Source organism: Mercenaria mercenaria, chromosome 15 (genome assembly GCF_021730395.1).
Source record: "Mercenaria mercenaria strain notata chromosome 15, MADL_Memer_1, whole genome shotgun sequence".
In the NCBI taxonomy this organism is placed as follows: domain Eukaryota; kingdom Metazoa; phylum Mollusca; class Bivalvia; order Venerida; family Veneridae; genus Mercenaria; species Mercenaria mercenaria.
In genome coordinates this window covers 73,899,403-73,919,648 of record NC_069375.1, presented here as the reverse complement: position 1 = coordinate 73,919,648, position 20,246 = coordinate 73,899,403, and the positions used below count along the sequence as shown (strand labels likewise).

Sequence of the window (20,246 nt, the reverse complement as noted above, 5' to 3'; positions counted from 1 at the left end):
TCAAATGAGCTTGTACTTGCGGAGAACAGGTTTGTACTGGTACAGAATCCAGGAACACTGGTTAGGTTAACTACCCGCCGTTATATGACTGAAATACTGTTGAAAAACGGCATTAAACCCAAATCAAACAAACAAACAAATCAAATGAGCTTGAAGCCTTTCATAACAATCGAGCTAAAATAATTCAGCGTAAACCAAAAGCATAACCAAGAAAATACAAAATGTTAACATTGTATGAGTAGTTATCTATTTAGTCTGAAGCAGCCGACATTTCATCGACACATTTTTATCCAAAGCAAGAGCCTTTATTTTCCTAATACTGACATAAAACGAAGAATTAGACGAATCTGAAAGCCATCTACATACCTTTGATTTCTTTTATGCCGTTTTAATTAATATTTTATTAATATTTTCTCTAATCTAGGACTATACCGACACACTGACTTACGCTGCAGTCAGCGTCTAATAAATAAACTGTAGTTCTATAAATAGCGCTGTCTGCGAAGTGTCAAAATCTATAGACTCTTCTAGAGACATAGAAAAAAACAAGAGTGCCATATTGTCGCAATATACCCCAGTCACAGCAAATTTCTTTACATTAGCACCTGTATTTGCAAATGGAATTTTAATTTTGTTGTTGTTTACTATGTTTTATTTAGTATCATAATTGGTTTTCTAAGTACTTGTGTGTTTTGTTCACCTTTATGTGAATAGTAAATGCAAAATTGCCATAAGCATGACACATTACATCTTCGTCTCCTTCACTTTTATTCACATAGTGAACGTTAGAACTATGACACAAATGCCTTCCAACTAATTCGGAAATTTATTACATTTTGCAACTTTATTACAAAACGGGTTGTGATGTCCCTTACACATTGTAATAAGCTCTCTAACCCGTTTTGTAATAATTATTACAATTTGCAACTTTATTACAAAACGGGTCGGAATTTCTTTTTTTTGGGGGGGGGGGATTTTTTTTTATTAAGGGGGACTTTTCGGAAATTATTTTTTTGTCAAAAATGATTACAAATAAGGGGGTTATGCATTTACAGCATCAGTTAGTTGATTTCTAACATCACTGGCTATGTTTAAAGCATAAAAAGTGCAGTTTTGCATCTTTTTGTTAAAGACTTGAAAAAAAAAAAATTCTCCAAGACCATAAAATCATTTAGGGTCGGGCCAAAAATTTAGGGTAGGTCGGGATACCGGTAAGAAACATTTTTTTACGCCTTACATCTATTTCTTTACAAATGGCATTCTTATTTAAAGGGGGACAACTCATTTAGAATATTTCAAGTATCCAACTCTATGGGACAGAACAGTAAAACATGTATTGGACAGATAAGTTGTGTGTCAAGATACTGTTCATTCGCTAAAAAAATCTGTTGTTTTAATTGTGATATACTGCTAAACCTTAAGATAATAACTGTAATATCTTTCAAGAACACCATCAACAATAGAATATGTTGATATATTTATCTTTTTTTTTCTTTTTTTTTGTAATCGCACTATCCATGCAATGATTATGTTAATTGAACTGTTTTTATTTAATTAATGTTAAACAGCACACAAATATCTGTCATCACTTATAACAGAGCTATACAGACATTTACATGTACTTGAATAACCACCTGAACCACTGCAATAAAACTAACCGGTCACTTATGTATATACATGTATACCTATTTACATATGTAATGCATCAATAACTTTACATTACGAACAGTGTATAGATAAATCAAGCCAGGGTTGCTTGCAAAGATATCGTTCTCTATTTTTATTTATTTACAGGATAAAATAATAAATAAACATATTTTGTCACTTTATTTCGACTGGAATTCAAATATTTAAAACTTCCGTTAAGTGATGACATTATATTTTTACGAAAATTAAACTCCAAAATGATTTTTTCTTCAAGAAAATATACCCTAGCTCAGATAAAATAAGAAAAACATCTTGATAGGAACAGATACAAATCAGTTTCTGCTGTAATAAGTTAACAAATACATTGGTTTATCATTGACTCAAAACGATTTGGGTATTGTTCAAATACGTAAGGAGAAAGTTGCATTTAAAATGTAGGCTAGAAATATATGATAGTGTCTAAGTTATTTCCTCGTGATTTTCGCATTATTGAGCGAGATAAAGTTTTAGATGCACAATCCTCGTATTATTTATTTCAGATTCTTTAGATATTTAAAAGCTTGATAGTCCCCTGATTATTTTATGTCATGTATCAACGATGTCAATGTTAGAATGACTTATTTATATATAATATTATTCATATATTTGTATCAGTGTACAAGCTAAGTGTTTTCAATAAACATCTCAGTCTTAATTTTATACAAAGTACCAAAACAAAGAAAATGAAACAGATTAAAGTAGTACATGTAATTTCATAAATGTTAAAAAATTGTGATAAAATGCTTTTCGTATCCAGGCAAATACCTAATATGGAAGGAAGTGTTTTAACAATGAATAATTCTATACTAATGTTACTGTTCCCACAAAATATCTACCCGAGAGCTAGATATTTTCGTCCACATCTTCAACCAGTGATAAAAGACTCTTGTGTACCATATTCTGCTTTTCTTTCTGCTATTTTATTAAAGTAGTTTATTAATTTACGCATTTGGTAATTTATTGCAGCCCAAGGGTCATCTTTAACATGCAAAAAGAAAGAAAGAAACAACTGATCACAGACAAAATAAGCATTATCACCTCAATGTTTACTAAATGTGTAAACGGATTGTAAATGCCACACAATTGTCAAAAGATAAATTCTAACAAAGAAGTATTAGACATTTACGGATTAAGTCTACGTGGACTGTGGACACCTAAGGCGATAGATTTTTCAAGGGGACTGTCTCAACTTAGTTTAATTATATTATGCGCGATATGAAAAAGAGTTTATAACGGCAATAGGGTTTGAGTTATTATATCATCACTATGCGGTAGGTGATATAAAATTTGGATGTGCCTGTTTTTAGCTCGACTTTTCGAAGAAAAAGTAGAGCTATTGCATTCGCTCCGGCGTCGGCGTCGGCGTCTCCGTTGGTTAAAATTTTTGATAAAGTCAAATATCTCTGTAACTGTCAAAGCTATTGACTTGAAACTTAAAATACTTAGTTACTATCAAAGTTTACACAAGGAAGAACAATCCCCATAACTCTGATTGAATTTTTACAGAATTATGCCCCTTTCTAATTTAGCATTTTTGGTTATAGTTTTTGATAAAGTCAAATATCTCTGTTACTATCAAAGCTATTGACTTGAAACTTATAATAGTTATTTATTATCGAAGTCTACACCAGGAAAAATAATCCCCATAACTCTGATTGAATTTTGATAGAATTATGCCCCTTTTAACTTAGAATTTATGGTTAAATTTTTTGATAAAGTCAAATATCTATGTTACTATCAAAGCTATTGACCTGAAACTTAAAATAATTATCTACTATCGAAGTCCACACCAGGAAAAACAATCTGCATTACTCTGGTTTGATAGAATTATGCCCCTTTTTAGCTTTTGACTTGAAACTTATAATAGTTATTTACTATCGAAGTCTACATCAGGAAAAATAATCCCCATAACTCTGATTGAATTTGATAGAATTATGCCCCTTTTAACTTAGATTTTTTTGGTTAAAATTTTTGATAAAGTCAAATATTTCTGTTACTATCAAAGCTATTGATTTGAAACTTAAAATACTTATTTACTATAAACGTCTTCACCAGGATAAATAATCCCTATAACTCTGATTTGAATTTTGACAGAATTATGCCCCTTTTTAACTTAGAATATTTGGTTCAAGTTCTTGATAAAGTCAAATATATCTGTTACTACCAAAGCTATTGATCTGAAACTTAAAATACTTATTTACTATCAAAGTCTACACCGGGAGAAATAATCCCTATAACTCTGATTTGAATTTTGACAGAATAATGCCCCCTTTTAAATTAGAATTTTTGGTTAAAGTTTTTGATAAAGTCAAATGCCTCTGTTACTATCAAAGCTATTGACTTTAAACTTAAAATAGTTATTTACTATCGAAGTCTACACCAGGAAAAACAATCCTCATAACTGTGATTTGAATTTTGACAGAGTTATGTCCCTTTTTTTTACTTAGAATTTTGGGTAAAAGTTTTTGAGAGAGAGATATATATATATATATATATATATATATATATATATAGAGAGAGAGAGAGAGAGAGAGAGAGAGAGAGAGAGAGATATATATATTTATAGATATATATATATATAGATATTTTTATTTAACGTCGCACCGACACATTATAGGTCATATGGCGACTTTCCAGCTTTAATGGTGGAGGAAGACCCCAGGTGCCCCTCCGTGCATTATTTCATCACGAGCGGGCACCTGGCCGGGTAGAACCACCGACCTTCCGTAATCCAGCTGGATGGCTTCCTCACATGAAGAATTCAACGCCCCGAGTGAGGCTCGAACCCACATCGATGAGGGGCAAGTGATTTGAAGTCAGCAACCTTAACCATTCGGCCACGGAGGCCCCCAAAGGTTTTGATAAAGTCAAATATCAGAGGATGGGAGCAAAATTTAAAGAACTTTACTGTTGAAATTCTAAGGAAAATGACAACAAAGGGAAAACTCTTAGTCCACTAAAATTATTAGCAGGTACAGATGTGTCAAAATACACCTTAACTTTGCAGGTACCATCCATGTTTTACCAAAGAAAAGTGGTCTCGGCTTTTACCTACGGCTAATAATAAAAAAGTTACAAAATAACCTATTTCTAGTAACATAAAAGGGAAGTAATTCAATAAAAAATATTGTAAGTGAACAAAAAAAAAAAATCTGCCAAATAAAAACAAGAGCACCGCAATGCAAAGCAACATAAACACAAAACAAAGTCATGTGACCTTTAACCTCTAAGTGTGACCTTTACCTTGAAGCGAGCTATGTGCTCTGCACATCGTCTCAATGTGGTGAACATTTGTGCCAAGTATTTTTTAAATCCTTCAAGCAGTTTAAGAGTTACACATCGCACTCGAAACAAAGTTATATGACCTTTGACCCCTAAGACGGACACACAAGACAGACAGACGGTCAGACGAACACCAAAATACGTTCCTTCGGGCGTATAATAACAACAAAGGAATGGAGACGCAAGATATATTACGTTTTCTACAGTTTTCACAATGTTTTACCTGCTGACCTACATTTTGATCCCAGCTAACCCAGTTAAGATTTATTTTCATTTCGGACGACGACGACGATGGAATACGGATACATTGCGAACAGATAAGATCATCTTTCAACTTTGTCGCAGATGCGCAACTTATAATATTGAAGAACCTTTTGGGAAAGTGTTATGACGCTAGATCAAATACTTTTTGCGATATGCATAACAAAACACCTCTCTGGCGAACAGACAGACGGACAGACAAATCCAAATCTTATCATGTGCGGTAGCATAATAAGCCAGACCTTACCATCATTATTGGAATGTTTTCCTACCACACATAAATTAAAGGACTATTTTAATATTTATTAAAATATTTAATTGACGACGACAGCATTTCCATTTATTTGATTCGTAAGTTCTTTACCTGTCCTGTATTTATCTGTCGTCCATATTCATTGGTTTAATTTAAAACGTGATTTCTTATTGGTCGGAATAGTTTATTTAACGACGCGCAAGGGTTTTCGCGCCACTTCTTGAAAATTATTGAGATCGTGTCACAATCTCGTACAAAATTATTCATTAAATTTAATAATATAAAAAAAAAAAAAAAAAAAAAAAAAAAAAAAAGACGTTCAGTGGTGGTGTGTCTTTTTACCTTTATATAATGGAGTGTCAATGATATCTCTGGGTTCTTGGTCAGAACCAGATGCAGTTTTTTCTTCGGACTCCTGTCTGGTTTCTTGTGGAGGTTTCTGGAACGGGCATTTCTTTCATGCACCTTTTCCTTCAGTTATTGCGGATAGACAGTTGCACATAGGAGCTCTGGAAATGTTGTCTTTAGTAGTATGTATTCATTTATGGGGAAGTTTCTTCAAACATAAACGAATTGTAGTTTTGTGTGATAATCAGTCGGTTTGTATCACACTTAATTCTGGTAAGGCACGCTGCTCCTTTTTACAGTCTTGTCTAAGAGAAATTTGTTTCTTTGCGTCAGTATATGAGTTTGAGATTAAAGCGCAACATCTGACTTCAAATGAAAATCGAATAGCAGACCATTTATCAAGGTGGTATTGCAATTCGAATCATGAAAGGGAATTCAGGAAATTAACTAAGGAATATGAAACAGTAGAATGGAAGGTTGATGAGTCAGTTTTCAATTTTGTCAGTGATTGGTAATATGAGCTGTGAATTGTCAGAAACACTTAGAACTGGTTTTGTCAGGTTAATTTTATAATTTTGTTGTATTAATTTCTTTCGGTAACGGTCAAGTATAACAAATAGTATACAGATGAATTTCTTTCGATAACAGTCAATTATAATAAATAGTATACAGGTGTATTTGACGTTTCAGTTTGTTTGTATACGAATTTAGTTCATATCATGTTTGTTACACTGTTCAGTTCTAATGGTTTTATGGTTAGTTGCATTTTAATATTTGTTTTCAGAATCTCAGCTTGAAGTTTTGAGAACTGACTTAAAGGAATCCAACAAAAGAGCTTATGCTGAAGGTTCTCGCAGAAATCTCAGAATTCAATGGGAATCTTTTGTCTTATTTTGTTTGTATTTTAAATTATGTAGTCTACCAGTATCAACGGAAACTTTACAGTTGTATGCTCAGTTCCTTAGTAGATCATTTAAGTCCACTGACTCAATTAGAAATTATATCAGTGGAGTGAAAACTATACATGTGTTACTTGGATATAAAGTAGATCAGGTTAATAGTTTTTTATTGAACTTATCTCTAAAGGGAATTGCTAAGAGTTGTTTACATTCAGTAAAACAAGCTGTGCCTATCACTCCGGAAATTTTGCATAGTATTCACTCTATTCTTGATTTCAAAAACAAAGATGACATCACATTTTGGTGTTTATTTTTGTTCGCATTTTTTCTAATGGCTAGAAAATCAAATTTAGTGCCAACATCTTCAAAAGATCTTCTATCACCAAAATTTTTGCTTAGGAAAGATGTGGAATATTCTGGTAAAAACTTACTGGTTTCGATGAAATGGACAAAAACTATTCAGGCAGGAGAAAGAGTTCTTTTCACTCCATTAACTTCAATAAAAGGGTCAGTATTGTGTCCAGTTACCGCCTTTAATCTCATGATAGAAAACATACCTGCCCCTTGTCATTCTCCATTATTTATACTAAAATCTGGAAAGGCGGTAACTTATCATACTTATCTTTCCAAGCTTCGTCAGGTAATAAGTAATATTGGTCTAGACTCTAAACTATTCTCCACCCATTCTTTCAGAAGAGGTTTTGCAACTCTGGCCTTCAGATTAGAAATACCATCAGATCTTATTCAGCTAATGGGTGACTGGCGCTCTGATGCATATAAAAAATACATACAATATTCATTAAAAGATAAAATTAAAGTTTCACATTTTATTGGAAAACATTTGGAGAAACTTAAATGAGCTGTTAAAAATTTTTTTTAAGAGTACTCATTGTCAGTCATAAACTTTAAGATTTCTCAGAATTCTTGTTATGCGTTTCGTCTTAACAGAGAAACTTTTCTGTCGTCGGTCAGACGTCTTAACTTTCCGGACAGAATAGATATGCATACATCGGCATAACAGACTCTTTGAAATCTAAATATTCTTTGTTTGAAAATTAAATTTATTTTGTTGTTTCAGGATTCGAACATATTCGTTTTGAATAGGGATCATTGTTTTTCTCAATCACACCTGATAAAAAAGTGACTGGTACTTAGAATTTTAGTTATGCGTTTCGTCCTAACGGAGAAACCTTTCTGTCGTCAGTTTGATGTTTGAACCAACTGGACAGAATAGACATGCAAATGTCGGCATAACTAGATCTGTATTTATATTTATTATAAATAATTTGCTAGGAGAAATTTTGAGGAGAATTATTGTAAATAGTTTTATTATATTTTCGTTTCCTTTACTTTTATTATTTATGACATACTACCTTTAAATAAAGAATTTGTATTTAGTTTCATTCATCATGTCTACTTTGAGTTAATTTCACTTAATCTAGATATTATATATTCATTCATGTATAGATGTTTAACATCCTTTTTTATATTTGCAGGAGTACGACAAGTGATTGTTTTAGGAGACTCCATTGTTAAGAATATTCCACCGATCGAGGGAGTAAAGTTACAGTCTTTCCCAGGTGCCACCATAGGAAAATTGTCTTTCCTTGTAAGCCAAAAGAAAGTTGATTTACATGATAGCCGTTTTATCATTGTTCATGTTGGCACAAATAATATTAGTAATCACCATTCATTGCATTCTATGTCTTCAGATTTCACTAACTTAATAGCTGCCATCAGACATGAAAACCCTACAATAAAAATCATTGTATCTTCAATCCTTCCTCGACCGGTGGATCATCTTATGTCTGATAATAGAATTAAGGAGTTAAATCATTTTCTTGAAGATGTTTTGTCTGCTGAACTGAACTTTAAGTTCATCCGCTCCTATCGTCCATTTTGTTTCAAAGGTCAAGTCAAATCATTTCTGTTTGCCAAATTAGATGGAGGTCTACATTTGAATTCAGAAGGCTCAAATCGCCTCAGACATTTCTTTTTAAGAGTGATTTCAACCTTGCCCTCTTAATCAGCTATAAGTTAAATTCAGTTCAGCAGTCTTATTAAATAAGTATAAATTTAAGCTATAAGAATCTTACATTGTGCCTTTGTCAAATTACAGATATAATTTTCTGTTAATTAAGGTAAGATTTTAAACCAGAATCTCATTGCTTATGTTATCAGTTAATACAGTTTGCTATTTGTGTTACCTTTTTGCTTGTTTTTATTTATGCTTGTTTTGTTGCTTTAGTTTTGCTTTGCTTTGGCTGTTGATTGGCGGGTTGTGATGATTATTTGTAATTGTTTGTGTTATAACTAAGGTTCAAATTATTGGATTGACTTTTGAACTTGAGTTTACTAATGTGACACGTCATTCATTCATTAAATTTAATAATATAGTTGACGTCTTTCTTATTCTCTTTATGCAAGGAGTAAATTGGACTATTTTAATATTTATTAAAATATTTAATTGACGACGACAGCATTTCCATTTATTTGATTCGTAAGTTCTTTACCTGTCCTGTATTTATCTGTCGTCCATATTCATTGGTTTAATTTAAAACGTGATTTCTTATTGGTCGGAATAGTTTATTTAACGACGCGCAAGGGTTTTCGCGCCACTTCTTGAAAATTATTGAGATCGTGTCACACTCTCGTATAAAATTATCCTCACCCACCCCTCTCAATTAAGCCCACACTTAAAGTTTGAAAAGAGGATGTTACCTTTGTATTTAGTAAATTATGAGCCATAGCATTTATTATTGACAAGCATGCTGCATTGTGTTAAGTATTGCTTATTTGTTGTATTTGAATTACATGTTAAATGACAAAGTTTATGTCTTTAAATCATGCAATATTTCATCGTTATTCATCATTAATTTTTTTTCAATTTTCACATTGTTCCATTTATTCTTCTGACACTACTTTGTCATTTACATTGTAATACACTTACATTGCTTTTCTTTACTGTTGATAAGAATTTGTTATGTAGTATATTGTAACCTTAAAGGTTTTGAATTGGAAATGTGTATGGAGTGCATTTATGATACACATGATTCATTCACATGATGGACATTGGTGAAATTGCGCGTTTCTCAAAGTTGAGATGTTATAACCATGTTTAAGTGTACATATATTTAGTGATGGATAGTTCTTTGACAGTGATGTAACGGATCATGTTACATATATAAATAATGACAGTGATTTGAAGTGTAATGATTGTGGAAATAGTGCTTGATACCGCGAACTGAATAAAAGTGATTTGTGAATCATAGACACTAATATATAGTTAGAAGGAGATCAGAGACATGGCGGGTTGTGATGATTATTTGTAATTGTTTGTGTTATAACTAAGGTTCAAATTATTGGATTGACTTTTGAACTTGAGTTTACTAATGTGACACGTCATTCATTCATTAAATTTAATAATATAGTTGACGTCTTTCTTATTCTCTTTATGCAAGGAGTAAATTATTATCATGTTGAGACGGTCCCCTTGAAAAATCGATCGTCTTAGGTGTTCACAGTCCACGTAGACTTAATTCGTAAATGTATATTATGTTGTTAGTCGGGCATTTTGTATCATAGCTATGATATCTATATAATATTTTCGGTCGTTCTCGTTAGTCTACGCAATATTTGTAACCTAATATATATTTTTCTAATACTATCTATAAAGTAAGTAAATGACACATTGGTGAAGTAGAAAGATGTTGACTTTCACTAACTTTGAAACGGGTTCTAAGTCACGTCAGCGGGCTCGGGAACCAATTAATCCTTCGGAATCGTGCAGTTGTTTTAACATACATGGGTTATCCCTATATTATAACTAGTAAAATGAAAACTTTTGTTGTTATTCTCACTGTCTAACTCAGATGTTGTTTTCGCGTTCAAATATTGTAATATTACAATGCAAATTGGACACAAATATATGTTAAACATGAAATAAGACAGGATACTGGTTATGATAAGACAAGCATTCATAGGCCTATGATAGTTTAAGAAATTCTACACTAAAATAAAGTAGCAAAACGGGTGTATCTTGGTGCAGTGCATTTTCTAGAAAGTAGCACCATCTGTAGGATTTAGATAATAATAGACTGGGGATGACACTCGGTAATTTTCGTTGGTTTCTGTATTTTAAGAATGCTATTTCGCAAATATTTTGGTTGCTAGATGTAGTCTATACGAACAACAAGTCAAATATTCTGAAAATTATGGGATCCACAACCTAAACTAAATTTGCCAGCACCTTTACATTTGTCACATTTGAAAAGAGACCCATTCCCAGCAGAACGTGTGGGACATAGCTCGATTTGTCAACTAGAGGTTTCCCTTGACATTCACAAACAACAATTTAAGAGCTCTATCTCTCCGCAAAAATAGTTTCTGTGTTTAAGTATTGTCATTTAATAATAATTCCATATAAATACAACTAAAATTGCACCGATGCACTTAAAATTCGCTTGCCTGACACGTTAAACTTCCGAACAAATGCTAGCTATCTGCCATCGATAGGTATCCCTGAATTAAATGTGCGACAGTGACGTAATAATAATACGGGGTCACTGACGGCGACAAGAACGACATTATAAGCCAGTGGGTGACTTTCTACGGGCTCATTTAGTAACATAGCATATGTTGCACAAAACTATCTGATACATATTTTTCTTTTCGTTACTATAAATTGATGTATTCACAATCATTTCCAGAAAGCTGAAGTACCTCAATGTTCGCAATTAAATTTAGATAAAGATTGAAAGAGAACTTTAAAGCGCTAAACCTTTTTATTCGGATTTCTTTTCTTTTCTTGCGCGGCTTAGCTCATCCAAGCCTGAAAAAATCCTCGAGTCAAAATTAAGGTTAATAATACACTAAATGGCAGTTTTATATGCACGTTAGGGGTCAGACAGGGTGATTGTATTTCGCCTTTTCTCTTTTCCATGTATTTGAACGATCTAGAAGAGACTTTTATCATTAAAGGGTTTAAAGGAATTGATCTAGATATGCTCAAATTATTCTTATTATTATACGCCGATGATATTGTTATATTAGCTGAAACAGCAGAAGAATTACAAAAGGGATTGAATATATTAAAAGCATATTGTGACAAGTGGTGACTTACAGTGAACGTAGATAAAACCAAAATTATGATTTTTAAGAAATGGGGGCGAAACAGAAGTGATTTAAGTTTTACATATGATAACATCCAAATTGAAATAGTTAAGAAGTTTACATACCTGGGAATCGTATTTACCTCAGGCGGATCCTTTGTACAAACTTACGAAACATTATCGGGTCAAGCGCTTCAAGCGGTTTTTAAACTTAAAAAGTATATTCAAAATTTTACTGCTTTTTCCGTTTCACATACGTTAGAACTTTTTGATAAACTTATTGTTCCTATTCTGAACTATGGATGTGAAGTCTGGGGCTTCAATGAGTCAAAGAAACTAGAAAATATGCACATACACTTTTGCAAAAACGTTCTAGGCGTAAGGTTACAAACACAGAATTCTTTTATCTATGGCGAACTAGGAAGAGTGCCACTAATAAATCAAAGAATATTCCAGATAATTAAATTTTGGTTCAAAATACTAAGGTCAAACAATACCAAACACATTAGAAATATTTATAATATGATGATACATGATATGGAACTTAGACCGAATAAAAATTGTTGGGCGAAATCAGTTCAGACAGTATTAGAAAGATTAGGTTTTTACCATGTTTGGCTCAATCAAGGTGTAGGGAACGAAGGTATATTTTTATCCCATCTAAGACAACGATTAAAAGACAATTTTATGCAGCTTTGAAATGAATCTTTGGACAGTTCGACAAGAGCATCAACTTATAAACTTTTTTCGGATTTCGAATTTAAAATCTATCTTGATAAAATAAAAACTACTAAATTCAGAATTGCATTAACAAGACTTCGTCTATCAGCACATCGATTATCTATAGAAACAGGAAGATTGCATAAACCAAACAAAATACCGAGAAATGAAAGAAAGTGTATTATATGCAATGTTATTGAAGATGAGTTCCACTTCTTGTTAGAATGTCAGATATACAAAGATCTTAGACAAAATCATATTAAGAAATATTATTGGAAACGCCCAAACATACCAAAATTTATAGAGTTGTTAATATCTGAAAACTACCAAATCCAGAAAAAACTGTCAATATTTGTATACAAGGCATTTGAACTCCGTATACCTATATATTATAACTAACACTTTTCTCCTCAAGACATAGAGCATTATGCTACATATTGATTTTTACTTTAAAAACAACCATAAATTGGCATTTATATTATTCATACATGCACATTTCTGTTAACTGTTTACCTTAATAACCTTGCATAAATTATAGAAAGTTTTAGGTCAAGTCAGCGTAATATACTGTACTTGAAAATCATGAAATGACATATTTTTTTCTTTAAAGTTCATCTCTACTTTAATTATTTATTACAGAAACTGTGGCCTTCCAAAATAGAGACGAACATGTTATATTGTATGTGAAATTTATATGCATACTTATTAACCTTATATTAGAAAGTACAATTTGCTTTAAATTGTGTATCGTGACATATTTTGTTTAGGCACATTTAGGCTATATCTTACTTTGCCTCATCATGTACATTGTTAATGAAATGTTATAGTGATTATCAACTTATGTAATTTCAATATGCTTTATATGATTGTACCACCATTGAACATAATATACTATGCACTGTTTATATACAATGTGGACTCACGGGTCTATGACCTTTCGTTCAATAAAATATCTATCTATCTATCATATAACATCAAAGATTAAGATACTGTGATAATAATTAATATCGTATTTCATATTAGACGAAAGAAATATATGTATTGTTCTAAACAGAAAAAATATGTGTCATATGATCACCGTTATATAATATTACAATTACATTTCATCACTTTTTATTCATTAAAACAAGGAAGTAAAAAACTACTCCTTGCCACTGAAAATCAGTTAGCATTTATCCCAACAATGGTGAAATAATCTTTGTAGCAAGATTCTGTGCTTGTCGATTTAAACGTGCCAACATTGGAAATCTAAAATCTTCTCTGTTTCTCTTGTATTGTATTTCATAATCACTAAAATTATCGAACTTCCTTTAAAAAATAACCTAATTGCCATGGCAAAATAAAAACAACTTGAGTTATCGATATGAAACAACATATTTCTACCAATACATTCGTTTGGAGATACATGTAGTTAAAATCACTTTTTATGAAAAATTATTAAAAAATGTAACAGTGAGCACAATGCCCAACTTTAAAGTGCTGCCTCACTAGAATATCACGCCGTAAAAACGTGATATGATACCCTACCCAGTAACATTATACTGACACCGGGCTGACAAGTCCTAGGACTACCGTCTTGAGTGCCAAGTGAGGAAGCTTCTAGTACCACTTTTACGTCTTTGGTATAACGCCACCGGACATCTATAACCTATAACCGGTTCCGCTGGTGTGTGACTTTCTACGGGTTTTGCAAAATGCCCATTTTTGTAACATAGCACATGTTGCACAAACCTATGTGCAAGGGAATATCTGAATATATGGCACACGGTCACTATTATGTAATATAACACATACATTTCATACATTTCATTCATTAAAACAAGGAAGTAAAAAACTACTTCTTCCCGCTGAAAATCAATCAGCATTTACCCCAGTAATGGTAAAACAATCTATGTAGCAAGATATATATGCTGATTTAAATGTGCCAAGAAATCTAAAATCTTCTCTGTTCCTCCCAGTATTGTATTCATAATCACTAAAATTATCAAACTTCCTTTAAAATATTTAAAAAAAATAAATTTATTAATTGCCATGGCCAGTTTTTGCCATGGCAAAATAAAAAAAAAGAGTTATCGATATGAAGCAACATATTTCTACCAATACATTCGTTTGGAAATAGTAAAAATCACTTTTTAAGAAAAATGAAAAAAAAATTGCCATGGCAATTTGCGCCATGGCAAAATCATGAATTTTCTTGCCATGGCAAAAGACCGATATGCCATGGCAAAACCGCTTTTGCCATGGCAAATGTAATTTTCTCGTACTGATTAACAAAAAACTAGTAATGATATCATATCAAAACATACTAACTTTAAAATAGGTGGGATAATGTAACAATTTAAGCAATTTTCATTTTTGTAAAGCGCGTTTAAATATGGGCTGAATTTGCCAAATACCGGCATGGCAAAAAGAAACCGGCGGCTATTTTATGTAAACGTAAATGTGTTAGACAAAAATAAGCGACGACTTTATTTTGTCAAGCATAATGAAAACTGTAAAAGAATATGTGCACTGGCTGTTTATGTGCTCTTCTAGAAAATGAAACGATGTTTTTTTTTATTATTTCAGAACTGGAGGAAGATTTCATAGATCTCTACAGGAAAATGTGTGAAGAAATAGAGCCAGGAACATGTAAATATGAGTTATGCTGTCAAATTGTTGAACTGCTTCTTAAACGATCGTTTGAAAAACATCCGGACATGCAACAGTCGCGCGAACAATCCATGAGTGATATCCCACAATGCTTCAGTGAACATGAACATTCTAAGAAACATTACCTACTTCTGAAGGCTTTAGGACAATTAGCATTTGAAACGTTATTCAGTGAAACAAAGGCGAGCACTCTTGTGTTTAACCAGTCAATGACAGAGAAACACCTAACACCAGAGAATTTGAAACTAAGTCTTGCCTCGGGACTGTTAACACAAAGTACAGAAAAGACATTCACAAAACAAATTTCCAAGTTTTCATTCTCGCACGAAACAGTAAAGAATTTTTTCTGTGCATTGTACTTTAGCTGTCAAAATGAAAGTGATGTCAAAGAAATCTTTCTGAAGGAATGCAAAAGTTTGCAAAGGATTCTTGACATGTCGACAGTGCTTGTTTTCATCAGTGAAATGAATGAAGAAATCATTTCTTCAATATCTCGCAATTTTATGTCAGTAATCAGTGAAGATAAGAGAACGAGCGAATACAGAACTACGAGTGATGAGTACTGTGGACCTCTGAAAGACATACAAGACATGTACATTTCTTGTATGAAAGAAAACACGAGCAATAAGGAACTCAAAATTTGCTGCCAAGATTTTTTCTTTAGCGAAGATTGTAAAGAAGAAAAATACTTTAACCATTTAACGCAGCTCTCAGTGGACAATAAAAACAACATGGCGTCAATAAATATCAACACAGACCGTGTATTTGGTTGTGGTCGTAGTTTACGTGAAATTATTGATTGTTGTGATCTAGTTGATCCGTTCAGCGTCAATAAAATATACTACGAGGGTTACGGTGAAAACGCGCTACTTCCTGTACTGTTAAACAAGTCAACGAAATGTCTCACTGTTAGATCGCCTTTTGGTTCTTGGAGTCGTGAAATGTTGGAAACATTACAGAATAATTCTCAGTTACAAGCAATTTATATCTTAGGTTTCGAGATGAGCCACGATGTACTGAATGACTTTCTGAATTATATTATAAACAGAAAAACAATTACGGAGATTAGATTGGGGTACTTATTGTGTGCCGAGCACCGCAGGTCGTGTAGTTTCAGTCTGGATTTTTGCCAGCATTCAGATCTAAGGAAGTTAGAATTGGGCCTGATACCTGAAGTGTCACAATTGAAAGTTAATAGTCAAGTGGAACACGTGAAGTTGTGGGAGATCAATCTAGGTGAAATGTCGCTGCCTCCTGGAATGGGAAATATCAAACATGTTTCTTTGTTAAGTTTAAACATGTCTGCTTCAACATTGCGTGATCTCGTTAAGGTAGTGGAGAAACTTTCACACAAAGTCACAGTAAAAATAGTCGGGAGTCAGAGAGAACGGAAAACAGAGTTTAAAGACGTTATACAATATATACGCTCATCTCAGAATTTCCGAGTTACGCTGGATTATATCGGGTGGTTTGTGTTTGAAACAAAAGTTGAAAGTTAAGTTACTACATAAACTCAGACTGATGGTGTCAGTGTATATAAACATTATTCATTCAAAATACTGTAACTCATTACACAACACACTGACATATGACATATGTGTAACATGTCCTGTGCATTATAATTAGAAATAGTGACAGTCGCGCGTGTTAGTGTAATAAACATTGGATGAAATTCTTGGATAAAAAATGGATGTTCTTGTACACGGATTTATAAACAAGTATGTTATTTTCTTTGCTTTTATTTGTTATATTCTAAACTTGATTTAATAATTATTTTAAGAGTTTTATAGAATTGAGCCCCGTCATGTTAAAAGGGGCCATCTGTAGGGAAAAAAATGTTTTCTTGAAATTTGTTAATCAGTTTTAAATTAAGCTCAGTTTTCAAATTGACCACAGTTACACTTAATTCCCGTGCAATGTATGCTCACCGGATGTAGGGGGGGGGGGGGGGGGGTGATGAGAGCATGTAGTAGCTACCTTGTTCATTCGTTTCTCCGTCCGTCTGTTCGTCCGTCCATCTGTCTGTCACACATTTTGTATGTAATCATGTACTAAATGTTAGTTATACATGTAGTAGACTGGAATCTCAGTACCCACTGATGTGAATAGTTTGAAACTTCACACGCCTGTATACTGTCATGATTTGACATGCAATGCACAGGTTCCATAACTATGGTTTGCATTTTTACAAAATTATTCCCCCTTTTTGACTTAGAAATGTTTGGTTAAAGTTTTGTATGTTAGTTTGTATGTCAGTTCTCACTGATGGAAATACTTTGAAACTTGACATACCTGTTTACTGTCATGAACGGACATGCAGTTCACAGGTTCTATAACTCTTTATTGTCTTTTTACAGAATTATTTGCCTTTTTCGACTATTTTATAAAGATGTGCATGTAAGCTGGACTCAGTACCCACTAATGGAAATGATTTGAAACTTCACACACTTTCTTACTGTCAAGAACTGACATGCAGTGCACAGGTTCCATAACTCTACTTTGCCTTAGAAAAAATTATGCCCCTTTTTCAACTTAGGAATTTTTGGTAACAGTTTTGTTTTTGAAGTTTGTATCTCAGTAGGCACTGATGTGAATGGAATTAATGAAACTTTAAACATACACTTGTTTACTGTCATATTCTGACATGCAGTGCACAGGTTCAATAACAGTTACTATATTTTGCATTTTTTATGCCCCCACATTAGGGGCGGGGGGCATATAGATTTGCCCTTGTCCGTCCGTCCTTACTCCGTCCGTCCTTCCGAGAATGTTGCGTTGGGCCTAGCTCCAAAAGTATTTGATGTAGAGTCACAAAAGTTTACAGGAATGTTGGTCAGCATGTGTAGTTGTTCACCTGGGATTTTGCGTCCGGATTCATTCAGTCCCGTAGGAGTTATGGCCCCTGACTTTGAAAAAATAGGTCATTTTAGTGTTGTGTCGCGCCTAGCTCCAAAAGTATTAGACGTAGAGTCACAAAACTTTACAGGAATGTTGGTCAGCATGTGTAGTTGTGCACATGGGGTTGCGCGTCCGGATTTATTCAGTCATGTAGGAGTTATGGCCCCTGACTTAGTAAAAAAATGGTCATTTTAATGTTGTGCCGCATGTAACTCCAAAAGTATTTGACCTAGAGTCACCAAAGTTTACAGGAATGTTGGTCAGCATGTGCAGTTGTGCACCTGGGGTTTCACGTCCGGATTCATTCAGTCGTGTAGGAGTTATGGCCCCTGATTTAGTTAAAAATTGGTCATTTTAATGTTGTGTCGTGCCTAGCTCCAAAAATATTTGACCTAGAGTCCCCAAAGTTTACAGGAATGTAGGTCAGCATGTGCAGTTATGCACCTGGGGTTTCGCGTCCGGATTCATTCAGTCATATAGGAGTTATGGCCCCTGACTTAGTTAAAAATTGGTCATTTTAATGTTGTGTGGCGCGTAGCTCCAAAAGTATTTGTCGTAGAGTCACAAAAGTTTACAGGAATGTTGGTCAGCATGTGCAATTGTGCACCTGGGGTTTCACGTCCGGATTCATTCAGTCCTGTAGGAGTTATGACCCCTGACTTAGTAAAATTTGGTCATTTTAATGTTGTGTTGCGTGTAGCTCCAAAAGTATTTGACCTAGAGTCACCAAAGTTTACAGGAATGTTGGTCAGCATATGCAGTTGTGCACCTGGGGCTTCACGTCCGGATTCATTCAGTCGTTTAGGAGTTATGGCCCCTGATTTAGTTAAAAACTGGTCATTTTAATGTGGTGTCGCGTGTAGCTCCAAAAGTTTTTGATCTAGAGTTACCAAAGTTTACAGGAATGTTGGTCAGCATATGCAGTTGTGCACCTGGTGTTTCACGTTCGGATTCATTCAGTCGTGTAGGAGTTATGGCCCCTGATTTAGTTTAAAATTGGTCATTTTAATGTTGTGTCGTGCCTAGCTCCAAAAATATTTGACCTAGAGTCCCCAAAGTTTACAGGAATGTAGGTCAGCATGTGCAGTTATGCACCTGGGGTTTCGCGTCCGGATTCATTCAGTCATATAGGAGTTATGGCCCCTGACTTAGTTAAAAATTGGTCATTTTAATGTTGTGTGGCGCGTAGCTCCAAAACTATTTGTCGTAGAGTCACAAAAGTTTACAGGAATGTTGGTCAGCATGTGCAATTGTACACCTGGGGTTTCGCCTCCAGATTCATTCATTATTATAGGAGTTATGGCCCCTGATTTAGAAAAAAATTGTGTCCTTAGTCATGTAGTGGGGGTATCTGTGTCCTATGGGCACATTTCTAGTTAAAAAAAATAATGCCCCTTTTTCAACTTTTGGTTCAAGTTTTGTAATGTAAGCACTTCTGGAAATGCTTTGAGACTTCACATGCTTGTTCACAGGTTCCATAATTCTATTATTTATGAAATGTTTCCCATTTTTTTTTTTGCATTTTTTAAAAAACAAGAGATCACAGAGTGATCTTGGCGCCCACCAATATGCCATTTTTGAGTGTTCCAAATTTCAAGACTAGCTCAATGTCAAATTTCATTTCCGTACACAACACTGTGCATGTGGTCCAAATTCGAAAGCTGTAGCTTGAGAAATGTGAAAGTAGGTTACTAGATCAATTTCAAGGACAAAGTTCTTTGTACACAAAACTATGCATGTGCATCAAGTCTGAAGGCTATAGTTTGAGAAATCTGAAAGTAGGTCACTAGGTCAATCTTAAGGTCAAAGTCTTTTTCGGTACACAAAACTATGCAAGTGTTCCAAATTTGAAGGCTGTAGCTTGAGAAATGTGAAAGTTCCTCACTACTTCAATGTCAAGGTCAAAGTTTGTTTCTGTACACAATCCTATCCTTGTGGTCTGAATTTGAAGCCTGCAGCTACAGAAATGTAAAAGTTGGTCACTAGGTCAATCTTAAGGTCAAAGTTCATTTCGGAACACAAAACTATGCAAGTTGTCCAAATTTGAAGGCTGTAGCTCGAGAAATGTGAAAGTAGGTCACTAGGTCAAAATCAAAGTCAAATTTCATTTCGGAACACAGAACTATGCATGTGGTC

General features: G+C 33.7%; 1 protein-coding gene across 1 annotated transcript in view; it reads left to right on the top strand.

Annotated features, from left to right (window-relative positions):
• LOC128548832 (uncharacterized) overlaps nucleotides 1-16,617 on the top strand; it is a 242,259-nt gene extending 225,642 nt beyond the window's left edge. Inside the window, exons 4-5 of the mRNA XM_053524339.1 lie at nucleotides 15,129-16,205; nucleotides 16,544-16,617. Of these exons, the coding sequence (XP_053380314.1) occupies nucleotides 15,129-16,205; nucleotides 16,544-16,617 (1,151 nt within the window). The remainder of the gene's footprint in view (nucleotides 1-15,128; nucleotides 16,206-16,543) is intronic.
• Nucleotides 16,618-20,246: the final 3,629 nt, after the last annotated feature.